This window comes from Nerophis ophidion, linkage group LG06, assembly GCF_033978795.1.
Source record: "Nerophis ophidion isolate RoL-2023_Sa linkage group LG06, RoL_Noph_v1.0, whole genome shotgun sequence".
Taxonomy (NCBI): Eukaryota; Metazoa; Chordata; class Actinopteri; order Syngnathiformes; family Syngnathidae; genus Nerophis; species Nerophis ophidion.
The window spans coordinates 39,124,309-39,142,799 of NC_084616.1; the positions used below are offsets into that span (position 1 = coordinate 39,124,309).

The 18,491-nt window shown below is 40.2% G+C and overlaps 1 protein-coding gene across 1 annotated transcript in view; it reads right to left on the reverse strand.

Annotated features, from left to right (window-relative positions):
* mib2 (MIB E3 ubiquitin protein ligase 2) overlaps positions 1-18,491 on the reverse strand; it is a 135,646-nt gene that overhangs the window by 54,446 nt on the left and 62,709 nt on the right. The window contains 1 exon segment of the mRNA XM_061903694.1: positions 632-738. Coding sequence (XP_061759678.1) covers positions 632-738 — 107 coding nt within the window.

Here is an 18,491-nt window from a genome sequence, read left to right on the forward strand (position 1 = left end):
TACCACATCCACATGTTAGGTTCTAGAAAAAGAACCCTCATCAGGCTGCCCCTGTGCCCAAACATGCCATTTTAAAATCAGTGACCTAAACAGCTACTAGGTGGGCCGAAGGTTATTGAGCATGATCACAACATCCTTAATGCACATACAGCATTTTAACCAGATTACTGACTGAACAGAACCCCAGGGTATTGTTCTTTAAGACACCAAAAGGAAATGTTCACCCATTCATCCAGAAATGGGAGGAGGGCTGCTGTTCCCAGAGAGTGCAGCAACAGGAAACATAACTTCATCCATTCCGTATTTCCCAGAGGGAGGCATTGAATGGCTTTTATTTAAATATAACAACAGAAGGTCTGAAAGGGCGCTTTTTTGGGGTTTTACCCAAAACAAATATGGTGTACGTCCATGGAAAGAAAGACATCTGTGCAACGGACACAGAAGATTCACTGACAAATTAGACACACGCAAACATAATAACACTAGATTTCATGAGTTAAAGAGATGGATAAAAAAGGCTTTGAAGAGGCAGTGATTCCCCAGGCAAGACAATGGGGGGAGGCAGCAGAGTCAACAATCCCCAAGGTAAGGTGGCGTAAAAACAGCCTCCGATCACACACACACCACTCACCGTCTTGGTTCCCCCAGTCCCAGTCAGGTCCACGGACCACCTTAACCCCCTGGAAGATTCCTTTGAGGATGATGCGCGGAAGGTTCTGCCTCGGTGCCAAGCTTACTCTGTGATGGAAGCATGGAAAGACAGCTAAGCAAATTATTTTTAATAACAATAATTATAATAATTGTACAACACAAGTGCAGCAACACAACACGATGTGAGTGTAACGTAATTCCGGAATATCATTAAAGTTTGTCAAAGTCTAATAACATTTTACTCCAGTAATATACTGTACACAGAGCAGAAAATGATGTACCAAACATTTATACAAAGGATGTTTTGATCTATGCTACCGATTCCTAACATTCACAAGTGAGATCAGCCGATACCAATACCGATATATGTTTAAACTGTACATTTTTCAATGTATCTATTGTAAATATTATTGACGGTTTTATAATATTAAGAGAATATTTAAACGAGTTCCTTTTACATTGGTTTAAGCAAAACAAAGCCAACAGTAAACAATAATAAAACAAAACCAAAAGCTACTACCTTATGTACTACTCATTGAAATAGTTGTTGCCCTCAAAGTCCTTAAAGAAATTACTCACTTTTGTTAAATTAACAAAAAAATAAATACATGATTGTGAGAAAATAAAAATGTCGATCGTATACTGATATTACCCTTTGTGTAAACACCATCAATTTAGGTATCGATCTGCCCTCTTATGTGACGTATAGTGATTGCAACAATGCTAATACACCAACAGTTGTTATATTATGTTCTCTCTCTCGAGATTCATATCGATCTACATGTTTCTGTTAATAACTGCCTACTTTCTGCTGCAATGCATTTTCATCTACGCTAATTTCTTCTGTTGATTGGAGCTTAGCTATTAGCATATTGCGTCTGCTAGCTTTCAGTGTGTAACATGTGTAGCCTCCTCCTAATAGATGATATTGATACTTGATAATGCTGAATAAAATATTAACAAATCCAGTTTCTTTGCCATAATAGAGGTGATTGTTATTAATTTAGGGGAGAGGCTTTACACATTTAGCTGCCAGCTTCTCAGCTTTGAAAATTGTATTAGTAGATGTGTGTGTTCCACACAGTAGATGGCACAGTACAGTACATATTCCGTACAAATAGACTTTTTCTGAAATCCCCAAAAGAGGACACATATATGCGTGCCAAGGCGGGACTAGGTGAAAATTTGCCAATGATACTTGAACTTGCTTTATAAATAATACATTTATTTAAATAAAGCATTTTTTCTCCTCTGTTGACAGGAGTGTTGGCGCCTGGAATTTTCAAAATGGGATCCCATGAACCCCATCAAGTCATAAAAATGGGGTCCCACTTATTTGTTAGCGTATTGAAAACAAATGATAAATGTGTGCATTGTCCTGTTATATTTCACATTCTATATTGTGTTTTGAAAAAAGGTTGTCATAAATGTTACTTAATTCATTGAAAGAAATAATAGAAAAAGAAGACACATTTTTATGCAAATGTAAATGTATTCAGTTATAAACATTCATTCACTTTCTTCTTTCCTTCATGGACCTAAACTTTACCGCTGCTGGTAGTTTTTTTAAATGTTTTTATTTAATAAGTTGTAGGTGTATTTATTTCAGTATAAGAGTGTAAAAAGTGTTTTGCTTGGGTCATGAAATGATGATAATGGTGTGCCAGGGCATACATACATTTTATATTTAATGCTTAAATTTCTGGAGTCGACATCAACTTCAGATCTATTCCTCATTTCAAAATGTTTTAGTTTTTTTTTATGTTGTTTTTTTGTTCGTTTGTTTTCCGCCCTTTTTTGTCAAACAAAACTCTGTTTTTTTATGGCAAAGACACAAAATATGCAAATATTTTCCACCAAAAATATTTCTCAAAGTGGAATAGTTGATGTGACGGGGGTGTATATTGTAGCATCCCAGAAGACTCAATGTTGCAAGGGGTTCTGGGTATTTGTTCTGTTGTGTTTATGTTGTGTTACGGTACGGACGTTCTTCCGAAATGTGTTTGACATTCTTGTTTCGTGTGGGTTCACAGTGTGGCGCATATTTGTAACAGTCTTAAAGTTGTCTATTTGGACACTCTCAGTGTGACCTGTATGGCTGTTGATCAAGTAAGCCTTGATTGACAATCAATTCATTATCTCGCTCTCTCTGTCTCTGCCCCTCCCTCACGAACGTTGTTGCGTGCGCAGACCTACACAGGTTATTATGTTTTTGACCCCTCTTAACCCTTGACACAAAACGCCGGACATTTGTGGTATTTAAGAAACCCCGCCCGGACACCCCGGACAGTCCCGCAAAAGAGGACATGTCCGGGGAAAAGAGGACGTATGGTCAGTCTAGTAAAATTGACCACTAAATGGTAACACCCAAATAAGTTTTTCAACTTGTTTAAGTCGGGGTCCACATCCAGCTGCAGGACTAAAAATAAATACAATATTAGCCAGAGTGGGTCAGTGTTTGTGATCGCCAATGAAAAAGGCATTATAAATCAGTAATGGCGATCACATACTGTTTCAGGAAAATCAGCCCATACTGATCAGTGGCCGAACGATTGGCACATCTCTAGTTTATACACAGTGCAAATCCAGTAAAAAAATAGATCATATACAGTAAGTTGCTCGTATTACTAGCACACTGCACAGTGTTTTAATGTCATCCTTAGCTAACGGCATATAGACATGAATTAGATTTGACAAAATATTTACTGTCAACATCAGGTCCCTTATAATCATTAAAGTAAATATGTGTTGTGGTTCTATTCTTTGAATCAGTCCTCAAGCAGTACTTGGTACTGTTGGGTAAGAAAAAAAGAATATATTTTTCTATGAGGTTATCAGGGCTTGAGCCAGAAAGCATGTTGCTACACGCAATGACATCCACACCCTCGACTGCTAATACACATGCAGAGCCTGGAAAGCAAACATACTGTACCTTATGGTAAAGATTTGATCAGCTCTTGGCGCAAAGGAACTGCCTATTCCCATAATTTCTTGACACGCTCAAACGCTGACTCTCATTTCATCCAGAAGACATCTTTGGAGTGAGTCATTTGAAATCTGGTGGGGTCCAAAGTAGAGTCCAGTGAACGCTCAGATGAGCTTTGCTGCTGTATCAGTCAGAAGCTGTTGCATTCAAGCTTAAGTGTGCAAATTTCATTGCTTGTCAAGCTATACAATTGGAATCCACAGCCGAAGACGGCAGTCCACTTCTTTGTAAGAGTACGACTGAGCTTAAAAAGAGTCATGTACCGGGAATAGTGTGTGCACCTGAAAACAGATGCTGGGAGGCTAATCCTTGAAAGCAGAGATTTAAGAATGCAGGCCAGCTTGGGGCAACGCTTTGACTACATCTTACGCACTTAAGTTGACGGAAGTTCAGGGCAGGTGTCACAGCGTCAAATGTCTTTGTTCATTCCGGTTCGGACTCTGTAATGACCCGTGTCAGTCGTTACAGTACCACACTTGACAGGACTTCACAAATTATTGGCAAAAGCAGGTACTACAATAGGCCTGGGCAATTATTTTGACTCGGGGGCCACATTTACAGAGAAAATGTGTCTGGGGGCCGGTATATCTGTTTTTAGGAACACTAACACAAAACCTTACAATAATGTCTGATTGAATGCTAAAAGCGTTATGACAGACCAACCTTAAAAACGTAATGGAATTTAAAATTTTTCTATGAAGGATAAAACACTGAATATTGACAAAATATGAATGTCACACCCCCTTTCAATCGAAATATTTTACAATCAAGTGAAACGCAACAAAAATGCAACAAACAGTGAAATATGAACGGGAAGGGTACAAAATAATCCCACCTACAATCTGATATACCTGATATATCAGTTAGCTTTAGAACTTTGTTGTGAAAATATCCGTCTGGGTCCATGGGAACGCTTCGCGCCCACACTGCTTGGTGCCAGGTCTGTGCTGCTGTGACATAGATTACCATAGTAACTCTTCACGGTGGCAGAGGGCTTAGTGCGTCTTCCTCACAATCCGAAGTTCCTGCAGTCCTGGGTTCAAATCCAGGCTCGGGATCTTTCTGTGTGGAGTTTGCATGTTCTCCCCGTGAATGCGTGGGTTCCCTCCGGGTACTCCGGCTTCCTCCCACTTCCAAAAACATGCACCTGGGGATAGGTTGATTGGCAACACTAAATGGTCCCTAGTGTGTGAATGTGAGTGTGAATGTTGTCTGTCTATCTGTGTTGGCCCTGCGATGAGGTGGCGACTTGTCCAGGGTGTACCCCGCCTTCCGCCCGATTGTAGCTGAGATAGGCGCCAGCACCCCCCGCGACCCCTAAAAGGGAATAAGCGGTAGAAAATGGATGGATGGATGGAGTAACTAAATAGATTACCATAGTAACTGGTATATCACCCCAAAGCGCAGATTCCAACCATTGAAATACTTTGTAAAGTTCAATACTTAGGGTCATTAGAAAACATCACTGCATATCATAATGGCGGCGAAAATTTCTATCTTAAAGATCTCCAAAAATTATTTGGGAATGTCCGGCGGGCCAGATTAAAAAGCTCAATGAGCCACATGTGGCCCCCGGGCTTTAATTTGCCCAGGTCTGTACTACAAGGTACTTTTGTGGTAAGCATGTCCTCATTTTAGTCCCAAAAGCGACAAATCTAGCAACTTTTTGGGATGTTTTTAAGACATGAAAGCACTTGTTACTCTGCAATGAATGCCCTCAGTTGACAGTGGGTGCCGCCTCGAAACTCTCCTCACAGGCAGTCAGATTGACAAAAGCCTCACACAGCAGTCCCGGCTGCAGTCAGAGCAGAGAGGAGACCCACACCCCTCCACGTCCAGACTGGAAATGAAAAGTGCAACGCTCCCGCTGTTTCCGTCTTGGTTTACAGAGCGAGATGTAAATGTTTCTTCACTGTAAGTCACGTTAAAATAAATCCCTGCAAGGTCCTAACCTCATCGCTTATGTTAATTAGCCTGTCAGTCCGTGCATGACTGTGTCACAACACTTCAGTCTTTTGATTAATTTTGATACTGTAACCGTGTAATCATTTATGCAAATGAAGTGAACACCCATCAAGTGATTTTTAGGACAGCCAATAGCTTCTTTCCTTACTGAGGAGTTTGCAACACTGAAGGTCATATTAGCTACGTTAACTGGCGGTCAAGAAGATTTGTCTTTGCCGCAACATTGTATTGCAGATTTTGACAAAAACGACTCCACAATCTCCAATTTGCTTGATCGATCAAGTTTATTGCTGCACTGCTCTCCTCATTAAATATATCTTCTTTTTACGACCAAGCACATGCCAAAAAGTAAGTAACTTAGTAAGTAGGTTACTTCTAGACCTCCACCCCAGATCACAACTCACTCCTACCCACTTCTCCAAAGTGGGCTGGCTCAGGGTGGAGGACAGAGTAAAACAACTTGCACTGAGCCTAGTCTATAAAATTCTCTACGACTCCCTGATACCGAAGTACAAGTCAAACTACTTCCGTAACGTAAATGACCGTCATAACCACCACACCAGGGGAGCTCCACCAAACACGTTAAACCCAGATTCCAATCCAACAAACGTCTTAACTCATTCTCCTACTATGCCCCATCAGGTGTAAAAGAAAGTGCATCTCTACCCTCCTTCAAAATCGCACTAAAAGAACACCTCAAGGCAACTACAACCCTAGCCTTATCCCCTCCCCCCCATCACATCCCACCTCCCAGGATTGTAATTAATCAAATGGAACTATTCAAATGTATATACTTGTTTTTATGCTTTCCGAGATCACTATGTTCACTGCTCGCTGTACATATCCTACCAAGTCAGACCTACACTCTTTCAATGTCCATTTCTCAGATGATATCATTGTTGATGACTGAAGTGGTGATATTAACCAAACCTAACACCCCCACCCCAAACCCCACCACCTGGATAGTAAATAATGAAAATAATTCAATGTATGTACTCTGAAGATTAACTTGTGTGATGACAGTATTTTGCTAATAGTATATATTTGTACCATGGACCCCGATCTAAACAAGTTGAAAAACGTATTCGGGTGTTACCATTTAGTGGTCAATTGTACGGAATATGTACTGTACTGTGCACATCTACTAATAAAAGTCTTAATCAATCAAAACATTTTCATTCTCCCTTACTGCTGTTGTTTTCATAGTGTATCTCATTCCAACTAAGGCCTAAAAGCATCATGATTTCTTATGGCTTCCGGTAGCGCTACTTTGAAGAAGCCGAGCTGGAACTGTACAGTGGAAAAGACCGTGGCGGCATGTCTATTGAGCCTTAATACAGGATATGATATTGCTTTTTAAAGAATCTACTGTATACCATAGGGCTGGAAATCTACCTCCTGATACGATACGATCAAGATAATGATATCTCGATATGGCAAAACTTTAATTATTGATCTATTGCTCGTAAATGTCCAATGTTAAAAACAAAAACACACAACATACAAACTGCAAGGTCCTCATCCAACTTTGTCCCATCCACACTATAAAAGCCGAAGTGAATTTCACACTCTTGATTTAACTGATGCATTGCGACTCATATTAATTAGCGTTGGGACTTATTTTTTCTTCTTCTGTGACTTTGGCCCAATGTTCAGCCACTTGCATGAGGAGAGCCCACTCCCCTCAACAGATCCATCCATCCATTTCCTACCGCTTGTTCCCTTTTGGGGTCGCATGGGCGCTGGCGCCTATCTCAGCTACAATCGGGCGGAAGGCGGGGTACACCCTGGACAAGTCGCCACCTCATCGCAGGGTCAACACAGATAGACAGACAACATTCACACTCACACTCACACACTAGGGCCAATTTAGTGTTGCCAATCAACCTATCCCCAGGTGCATGTCTTTGGAAGTGGGAGGAAGCCAGAGTACCCGGAGGGAACCCACGCATTACGGGGAGGACATGCAAACTCCAGACAGAAAGATCCCGAGCCTGGATTTGAACCCAAGACTGCAGGACCTTCGTATTGTGAGGCAGACGCACTAACCCCTCTGCCGCCGTGGAGCCCCTCCCCCCTCAACAGACAAAACACAGAAATTGATTAACGTGGACCCCGACTTAAACTAGTTGAAAAACTTATTCGGGTGTTACCATTTAGTGGTCAATTGTACGGAATATGTACTGAACTGTGCAATCTACTAATAAAAGTTTCAATCAATCAAAGGTGCCAAACTCAAACCCCAAAGGCCACATGCGGCGCGCCACATCCTTTAAAGTGGCCTGCCACAAACTTTATTGTGGACACGGTTTAGCTCGATCCTAGTCTTGCTGATTGTATTGTACCAAATGTCCCGGCAAGAAATCTGCGTTAAAAAAAATCTCTGGCTTATTAGTGATTCCCAGAGCCCAAAAAAAGTCGGCGGGCTACAGAGCGTTTTCTCTTCGGGCTCCAGTACTCTGGAATGCCCTCCCGGTAAGAGTTAGAGATGCTACCTCAGTAAAAGCATTTAAGTCCCATCTTAAAACTAATTTGTATACTCTAGCCTTTAAATAGACCCCCTTTTTAGCCCAGTTGATCTGCCGTTTTTCTTTTCTCCTCTGCCCCCCTCTCCCTTGTGGGGGGGGGGGGGGGGGGGGGCAGGTCTGGTGGCCATTGATGAAGTGCTGCCTGTCCAGATTTCGGTCCCGCTCGCCTGTGCATCAATTGGGGACATATCTGTGCTGCTGACCCGTCTCCGCTCGGGATGATCTCCTGCTGGCCCCACCATGGACTGGACTCTCACTATTACTATGTGTTAAATCCACTATGGACTGGACTTTCACAAATTTATGTTGGACCCACTCGACGTCCTTTGCATCCGGTCTCCCCTAGAGGGGAGGAGTCACTTACATCTGGGGTCTTCTCCAAGGTTTCTCATAGTCATTCATGTTGACGTCCCACTGGGTTGTAAGTTTTTCCTTGCCCTTTTGTGGTCTCTGAACCGAGGATGTCGTTGTAGCTTTGTGCAGCCCTTTGAGACACTTGTGATTTAGGGCTATATAAATAAACATTGATTGATTGTCCAGGGTGTACCCCGCCTTCCGCCCGATTGTAGCTGAGATAGGCGCCAGCGCCCCCCGCGACCCCGAAAGGGAATAAGCGGTAGAAAATGGATGGATGGATGATTGACACATTCGCTGGCCTGCCAATGGGAGGAAATAATAAAGCACTTTCTGTTTAAAAATATATATTTTTTAAGTTTTGACAAAGAAATGCACTGCATTCTAATGCATATGTGCTGCACTTTAATATCGTCTAAACATGCAACGTGCATTTTTTTTTGATTATCAAAAATAAATATGTATCTGTTTGTCACCAAGACTTATAATTTCAAAGCAAGTTATTCATCAATCTGAGAAAAACAATAATCCAAAATAGTTGCCTATCCAAATTGTGCAACAAGGCTATTATATGTTTATTTTCATACACATTCATTGTTACAAGTGGCCTTCTTAGGTCAGCCATAATGGTGATGTGGTGCTCAATAAAAACGACTTACCAAGGAGAAAATAATGAAACAAGTTAATAGAAAGAAAAAAAGATATGCAGGGAGAGCACTTCAATAATAATATCATAAGGTTAAATATCACAATATCATGAATAAGAATATCAGAAAAGCTTCACCACCACCACCACAAGTCTTGTAAACCGCTATTACAACACAAGCACTGCCATTGAGCTGATTTGACCGGCGTTTGTTTGTTCGACACCACATTGACATAATCTCGCAGCATTCTAAGAAAGACAACAACACTTTCCAGGGATCACAACTTCTAATCCTAAAGGAGCAAATGTCACCTTTGAAATCAGATGGGATCAGAGCAGGAGAGCTACAACTACTAAGTGTTAGATTTACTCCAACAATAGATTTGTGTGTTTTATCTTGTCCTTTTAGCGTGTGTAAATCATTTCATCATGGTGTCAGGGATAATAAAGAGGAAAAGTGTGACGTTAATAGAGTTGACCAGGGGAACTTACCACTTAAACACTCACATATTTCACTGTCGAGTTTTTAGAATGATAGTAATTTACAAAACATATTTTTGCACTTTTTTTTGACAATTAAATAATGCTCAAAGGATATTGATGTGGTTTAAAACATTGAAAATTAAAAAAGGAACTAATGAGTGTCACCACTGTTGCGTGAACATCAATCAATGTTTGTTCATAGAGCCCGAAATCACAAGTGTCTCAAAGGGCTGCACAAGCCACAAGGACATCCGCGGATCAGCGGCCACATAAGGGCAAGGAAAAACTCACAACTCAGTGGGACATCAATGAGAATGACTGTGAGAAACCTTGGAGAGGACCGAAAATGTGGGTAACCCCCCTCTAGGGGAGACTGGTGCAATGGACGTCGAGTGGGTCTAACACTGTGGTTCTCAAATGGGGGTACGTGTACCCCTGGGGGTACTTGAAGGTATGCCAAGGGGAATGTGAGATTATTTAAAAATATTCTAAAAATACCAACAATTCAAAAATCCTTTATAAGTATATTTATTGAATAATATTTCAACAAAATATGAATGTAAGTTCATAAACTGTGAAAAGAAATGCAATATTCAGCGTTGACAGTTACATTTTTCGTGCACATGTTCCATAAATATTGATGTTAAAAATGTCTTTTTTTGTGAAGAAATGTTTAGAATTAAGTTCATGAATCCGGATGGATCTTTATTACAATCCCCAAAGAGGGCACTTTAAGTTGATGATTACTTCTCTGTGTAGAAATCTTCATTTATAATTAAATCACTTGTTTATTTATCAACAAGTTTTTAGTTATCTTTATATCTTTTTTTCCAAGTAGTTCAAGAAAGACCACTACAAATGAGCAATATTTTTCACTGTTATACAATTTAATAAATCAGAAACTGATAACATAGTGCTGTATTTTACTTCTTTATTTCTTTTTTTCAACCGAAAATGCTTTCCTCTGATTAGGGGGTTCTTAATTTAAAAAAATGTTCACAGGGGGTACATCACTGAAAATACTTGAGAACCACTGGTCTAACATAATATTGTGAAAGTCCAGTCCATAGTGGATCTAACGTAATAGTGAAAGTCCAGTCCAAACTGTGGCCAGCCGGAGACCATCTCGAGCGGAGACGGGTCAGCAGCGCAGAGATGTCCCCAACCGATGCACAGGCCAGCGCTCCACCCTGGATCCCGACTCTGGACAGCCAGCACTTCAACAATCTATCTATTCCGTGTATGCGAGAGAAAAATGGCTTCCTATTTACATCCATCCATCCATTTTCCACCGCTTGTCCCTTTCGGGGTTGCGGAGGATGCTGGAGCTTATCTCAGCTACATTCCGTCAGAAGGCGGGGTACACCCTGGACAAGTTGCCACCTCATATTTTCAACATTCACACTCACATTCACACACTAGGGCCAATTTAGTGTTGCCAATCAACCTATCCCCAGGTGCATGTCTTTGGAAGTGGGAGGAAGCTGGAGTACCCGGAGGGAACCCACGCAGTCATGGGGAGAACATGCAAACTCCACACAGAAAGATCCCAAACGCAGGATCGAACCCAAGACTACTCCGGACCTTCGTATTGTGGGGCACATGCACTAACCCCTCCACCACCGCACTGCCCTGGAAAATAAAGGTCTTCTGGTGGGCAGGATTATCTAATGCCCATTTCAGCTAAAGATCTTCAAATGAGACAGTAGTGGAAAGTATCAGCCAATTAGGCAACATAAACAAGTCACTGATTACTTAGGGAAAAACGTAGTGTTGTCTGACCATCAAACAGATGACCGGAGCTGCATGTGTTGTAATGAAGCAGTGGAGGCCAGGTGGGCGTATGCAGCTTGGTAGGCGAGAGCAGGATTAAGCTGTGAGATGACCTGATAAATTCCCAGAAACTGCGTGCGGGTTGTTGTTCTGTTGGAGAGCCGATTATCTGACTGCGTAGACTGGCTGCGGGTAATCTAATGCTAGTGCCATATACTGATGTACAAACCCTGTTTCCATATTGTGGAAATTGTGTTGGATGTAAATATAAAGGGAATACAATGATTTGCAAATCCTTTTCAACCCATATTCAATTGAATGCACTACAAAGACAAGATATTTGATGTTCAAACTAATAAACATTTTTTTTTTTTTTGCAAATAAACATTAACTTTAGAATTTGATGCCAGCAACACGTGACAAAGAAGTTGGGAAAGGTGGAAATAAATACTGATAGATTTGAGGAATGCTCATCAAACACTTATTCGGAACATTCCACAGGTGTGCAGGCTAATAATTGGGAAAAGGTGGGTGCCATGATTGGATATAAAAACAGCTTCCCAAAAAATGCCCAAGAAAGGATGGGGCGAGGTACACCCCTTTGTCCACAACTGCGTGAGCAAATAGTCAAACAGTTTAAGAACAACGTTTCTCAAAGTGCAATTGCAAGAAATTTAGGGATTTCAACATCTACGGTCCATAATATCATCAAAAGGTTCAGGGAATCTGGGGAAATCACTCCACATAAGCGGCATGGCCGGAAACCAACATTGAATGACCGTGACCTTCGATCCCTCAGACGGCACGGTATCAAAAACCAACATCAATCTCTATAGGATATCACCACATGGGCTCAGGAACACTTCAGAAAACCACTGTCACTAAATACAGTTCGTCGCTACATATGTAAGTGCAAGTTAAAGCTCTACTATGCAAAGCGAAAGTCATTTATTAACAACATCCAGAAACGCCGCCAGCTTCTCTGGGCCCGAGATCATCTGAGATGGACTGATGCAAAGTGGAAAAGTGTTCTGTGGTCTGACGAGTCCACATTTCAAATTGTTTTTGGAAATATTTGACATTGTGTCATCCAGACCAAAGGGGAAGCGAACCATCCAGACTATTATCGACGCAAAGTTCAAAAACCAGCATCTGTGAAGGTATGGCGGTGCATTAGTGTCCAAGGCATGGGTAACTTACACATCTGTGAAGGCACCATTAATGCTGAAAGGTACATACAGGTTTTGGAACAACATATGCTGCCATCTAAGCGTCGTCTTTTTCATGGACGCCCCTGCTTATTTCAGCAAGACAATGCCAAGCCACATCCAGCACGTGTTACATCAGCGTGGCTTCATAAAAAAAGAGTGCGGGTAATTTCCTGGCCCGCCTATGAAGCGTAAAATACGACAGCGGAGAACGACTGAAGCTCTACATAAAACAAAATTGGAAATAATTCACATCCAAAGCTTCAACAATTAGTTTCCTCAGTTCCCAAACGTTTATTGACTGTTGTTAAAAGAAAAGGTGATGTAAAACATTGGTGAGCAAGCCCTTTCCCAACTACTTTGGCACGTGTTGCAGCTATGAAATTCTAAGTTAATTATTATTTGAAAAAAAAAAAAAAAGTTTATGAGTTTGAACATCAAATATCTTGTTTTTGTAGTGCATTCAATTGATTATGGTTTGGAAAGGATTTGCAAATCATTGTATTCTGTTTACATTTACATCTAACACAATTTCCCAACTCATATGGAAACGGGGTTTGTACAAAACAAATAAAATCACAATATCAAATTAACACGGTCTGCAAAACCCACCAAATGAATATGAACAAAATAACTGTGTGAGCCTGCATAGGTTTTTTTTTTTAGAAGCAGCAGGACTTACAGTACTGATGTTTTTATTGATGCTTGAACAACACATGAGCTTCCAGCCAGGTGGCAGCAATAATCAAACTAATATACCTATTTAAACTACTGTACTGTTCAAAACAAGTGACTATTACCGGAATAAAAAAAGAGGAAATATGTCGAATCAACATAGTCCTTGGGTTTACACTAACTGTATTTTGATACTCAGCTGATTGTATGCAGAATGCAAATGCCAACATTTCATACAGTGGTTTGTATGGATAAATCAGTTTCCTAACATCATTTAAATTTATTAATTTCATTCTATTGGTGTGAAAAAATGTCAGACTCTAAAGGCAGGGGAGCATGATAAAAAAAAAAAAAGAAAGACCACTGCTCTTGGGTAAATGGTAAACAGTACATGTCACTGCAACTCAGTCATTTGCCCTTTAAACACCTGATGTTTAATACAGGCCACATAACATTCATGCAACCCACATCCATGTCATTTTTATTTTTACACAACACAAATGTCACATATTTTAACGAGGGTTGCACAAAATTATTGGTGGCCGACAATTATCAACCGATAGTGGCAACTATTACGTCACATCGATAATTCTGATAATTAAAAATCTACTCATAAAATGAGCCTATGCTGTTGTCGCATATATGTGATTTTATAACACTGCTTGTGTGGTATGTTAAGTACAGAGAAGAGCATCATGGCACAGGAGCCACCGCTGTGGACTTTCTTTAGCATACATCCATCCATCCATTTTCTACCGCTTATTCCCTTTCGGGGTCGCGGGGGGCGCTGCCGCCTATAAAAAACATTTCACTCGTAGTTTGCAAAACGTGTTCTGCATAAATAAACAGGAAGGGTTAAAGACGAGCTTTTTACACATTGACATTTTATAAGTACAAACCCCATTTCCATATGAGTTGGGAAATTGTGTTAGATGTAACTATAAACGGAATACAATGATTTGCAAATAATTTTCAACCCATATTCAATTGAATGCACTACAAAGACAAGATATTTGATGTTTAAACCCATAAACTTTATTTTTTTTTTTTGCAAATAATAATTAACTTAGATGGTTCGCTTCCCCTTTGGTCCGGATGACACAATATCGAATATTTTCAAAAGAAATTTGAAATGTGGACTCGTCAGACCACAGAACACTTTTCCACTTTGCATCAGTCCATCTCAGATGATCTCGGGCCCGGAGAAGCCGGCGACGTTTCTGGATGTTGTTGATAAATGACTTTCGCTTTGCATAGTAGAGCTTTAACTTGCACTTACAGATGTAGCGACAAACTGTATTTAATGACAGTGGTTTTCTGAAGTGTTCCTGTGCCCATGTGGGGATTTCCTTAAGAGATTGATGTCGGTTTTTGATACCGTGCCGTCTGAGGGACTGAAGGTCACGGTCATTCAATGTTGGTTTCCGGCCATGCCGCTTACGCGGAGGGATTTCTCCAGGTTCTCTGAACCTTTTGATGATATTATGGACCGTAAAAGTTGAAATCTCGAAATTTCTTGCAATTGCGCTTTGAGAAACATTGTTCTCAAACTGTTTGACTATATGCTCACGCAGTTGTGGACAAATGGGTGTACCTCGCCCCATCTTTCCTTGTGAAAGACTGAGCATTTTTTGGGGAGCTGATTTTATACCCAATCATGGCACCCACCTTTTCCCAATTAGCCTACTACACACCTGTGGGATGTTCCAAATAAGTGTTTGATCAGCATTCCTCAGCTTTTTCCGTGTTTATTGCCACCTTTCCCAACTTCTGTTGCTGGCATCAAATTCTAAAGTTAATGATAATGATTATTTGCACAAAAAAAAAATGTTTATCAGTTTGAACATTATATATGTTGTCTTTGTAGCATATTCAACTGAATATGGGTTAAAAATGATTTGCAAATCATTGTATTCCGTTTACAATTTCCCAACCCATATGGAAACGGCGTTTGTACATTAAAATTCACCATGATGGAGATTTGTGGGAGTAGTATGAAGCCGCCTGTGCCTAAGCCGAAACCTATGCCAAAACGTAGCGTTAATAAAGACGACCACAGCAAATGTACTTAAAAAGAGGCATCAGTTTGAAAGGAAAATACTTCAGGGCGAAACAACTCTACGATGAAAAAAGTTTTTGCTTATGTTTAACTTCATGGTTTATCTCGAGGCACAGGTCACAGTTAGTTAACTTTTATAATTTCTTAGTAGAAAAACTGCACTTAATCACTGTAACCCTGATTTCTTTACATTCCACAATTGAATGTTGCCTTTTTAAGTGGCATGCACTGATTGCAGTATTTTATAACTTCATTATGGTAAGAGAAAAATACAATTGTACTTATTTTTTGTCACAAGAGAAGTGACTTCACTTGTTTTGGTGTTGTTGCTAATGGAAATTAAATCATATATTCAGAATGTTGAAAGGTGCTTGTTGTCTATCCATTAAATATGTGAAAAGTTTAAAAATCAAAAAATTTCCGAATAATTTTTGACCTACGCAATGATTCTAATTGATTGCACGGGTCCAAATTATAATAGAAAGTGTATTTGTACTCAAATTAGGGTTTATTAGGTAAAAAAATATCAATTGACATTATCCTTGCCCTGCGATGAGGTGGCGACTTGTCCAGGGTGTACCCTGCCTTCCGCCCGATTGTAGCTGAGATAGGCGCCAGCGCCCCCCGCGACCCCGAAAGGGAATAAGCGGTAGAAAATGGATGGATGGATGGATTATCCTTATGCCTACAATAGATGTATGTCCTGTTAAGAGTGTATATATTATAGGCAAAAGTGTTAAAATGTTAAATTAATTTACTCTCACAAAATCTTGTGTGAATTCATAAATATCGGCCATCGTTAATCGGTTATAAATGTCTGAAAATGATCGGTTATCGGTTAAAATTCCCCTAAAAGTGCACCGCTAACTTTACCGGCCTTTCAATGTGTACTCGGGCATCAATTAAATATATAATTTTCTCTGAACCACAAATTGATCTACTAGCAGCATGCGTAAATAACTAATACAAAACAAATGTGCCTTTTACTGAAACTGTTCTCCATGTCCCCTGTAACCATAAGTGACAGAGAAACAACAAGCAGATTCACCCATACAAAGCACCAGGCTAAATAAGTCATGAAAAAATACCAGCGGCTGCGGGTCCCATGACTGCACCGCTCTGAATTAGTGCAGGGGTAAAAACAAGATCTGATCTGGTGAAAAATTATCAAACATTGTACAGAGGTTCTCTTTTCCATTAATCTGACAAGAAAATAAATGACTTCCATGTGATACCCTCGCAGAAGTAAACACTCCAGTTCCAATTCCGTTAAAAAATTTGGTGTCTGTTCAAGGAACATAAAAGAGAAACCAAGTTCCTGACAGTTTTATTTACTGATCGATCAGATTTGCAGATATGTTAAGCAGGGTGGTGGTAGAGTTATGATCTGAGTTCTGCGGTCCATTGAGGGCAACACATGAATTCCAACATGCACAGTGACATTGTGAAGCAGAGCATGAAACCCTCCTCCTAACTGGGTCAGTTTTACAAGATGATAACATGCCCAAACACACCTACATGTTGATAAGTGCCTTTTGGTGAAGTTTTGACGGAGTAGTATCAAGGTGCTAACATCCACCAGCGCCACAAGGATGTCATTATGGAAGAGGATTCCAGAAAACAAGCTGTACAACTCCTGTGAATTCCATGCCAAAGAAGATTAAGACAGTGCTAAATAATGGTGCTCACACTAGAAAGTCACACTTTGGTAACGTTCGCTCGAGTGTACTCGCTTGTGTTGCCATTTATTGAGAAAATAATGGCTTTGTGTTGACTTATTTTCAGAGAATAGTAACTTTATACTGCTATGAAAGTTGTACACTGAGTACTTCAAAGTATATCCAAGGTTCATATCTATATACTATTGTCCCTATATATATATATATATATATATATATGTAGGAATACAATTACTTCTGAAAATTAGATTATTTTTGAATAAAGTGAAAAATCTTCAATTTCCTCCACAGATATCAGACCAATATACCCTGGGCAGCAGCGGTGGCTGCACCCGGGATTCGTTTTTGGTGGTTTAACCCCCAAATCCAACCCTTGATGCTGAGTGCCAAGCAGGGAGGAAAAGGGGTCCCATTTTTATAGTCTTTGGAATGACTCGGCCGGGTTTTAAACTCACAACCTACTCTAACCACTAGGCCTCTGAGTAGTATTGACACATCTCATCCGTGCATAAATTACTAGAACACCCTTAAGGAGATGCACAGATGAGATGTAAAATATGTACTTACACAAATGTCCTTTATTATCATATATAAAATGTACTAATTATTCATGTTCAAAATGATTCTTATGGGGAACTTTGCTTCACTATTCGAACCTACTGGTTGGCGAACCACGTCGGAGAACCAATTAAGTTCGTAGATCAAGGTTCCACTGTGGTATATTCTAATATATTGTTTTTTTACACCATTTGTTATCTGGAAATTTTTCTAAAAAGGCATGTTACATAACACCATTGTGCTGTTTGGGGGGCTAATCACTAAATAGATTGATTTCCGTTCATTGCAATGGGAGGTGTTGATTTGAGATGCAAGTGTTTTGAGCTACATCACAGAACCAATTAAAAAAATATAGTTGAGGTACTACTGTAATGTGACCCACCGGGAGACTTTGGGAAGGTGCAACTTCAAAGCTCATGGTTCCAGTAATAACAGACTGCGACATTGCTTCATCCATTTTAAAAAAAGAATCCTGCCAATTCGGTGATGTTTAAAAAACAATAATTCTCCTGTACTTTCTGTACCATAGAATCTTGATTTAGGGATTTTACATGCACAACATAATTTCAGTGTCAGAAAATAAATATTCACGCCGTGATTCGTGCTGTTCAAAAGACGTAAAGCAATTGGTTCAGGACCACACCAAACTGTAAGAAAATCTGGGTCATACTGTACGTATCACCTCATTAAAATGAGCACAGGCCATCCAGCTGACATTCAGACACTGCCCGCAGCTGTTTGTAGCGTTACGGTGTACTGATGCAGAAGACTGCGTTCTGAAGGGAGAACTCACGCCAGTAAATTTGGATACACAGGACACTTGGAATTCAGCTCACGAAGCGTTTACGTATGTATCGTTTGCTCATGCAACATGCTGAAACATCATCACTTTTTTTTGTAATCAAGTCAACTTCTTGCAATTATGG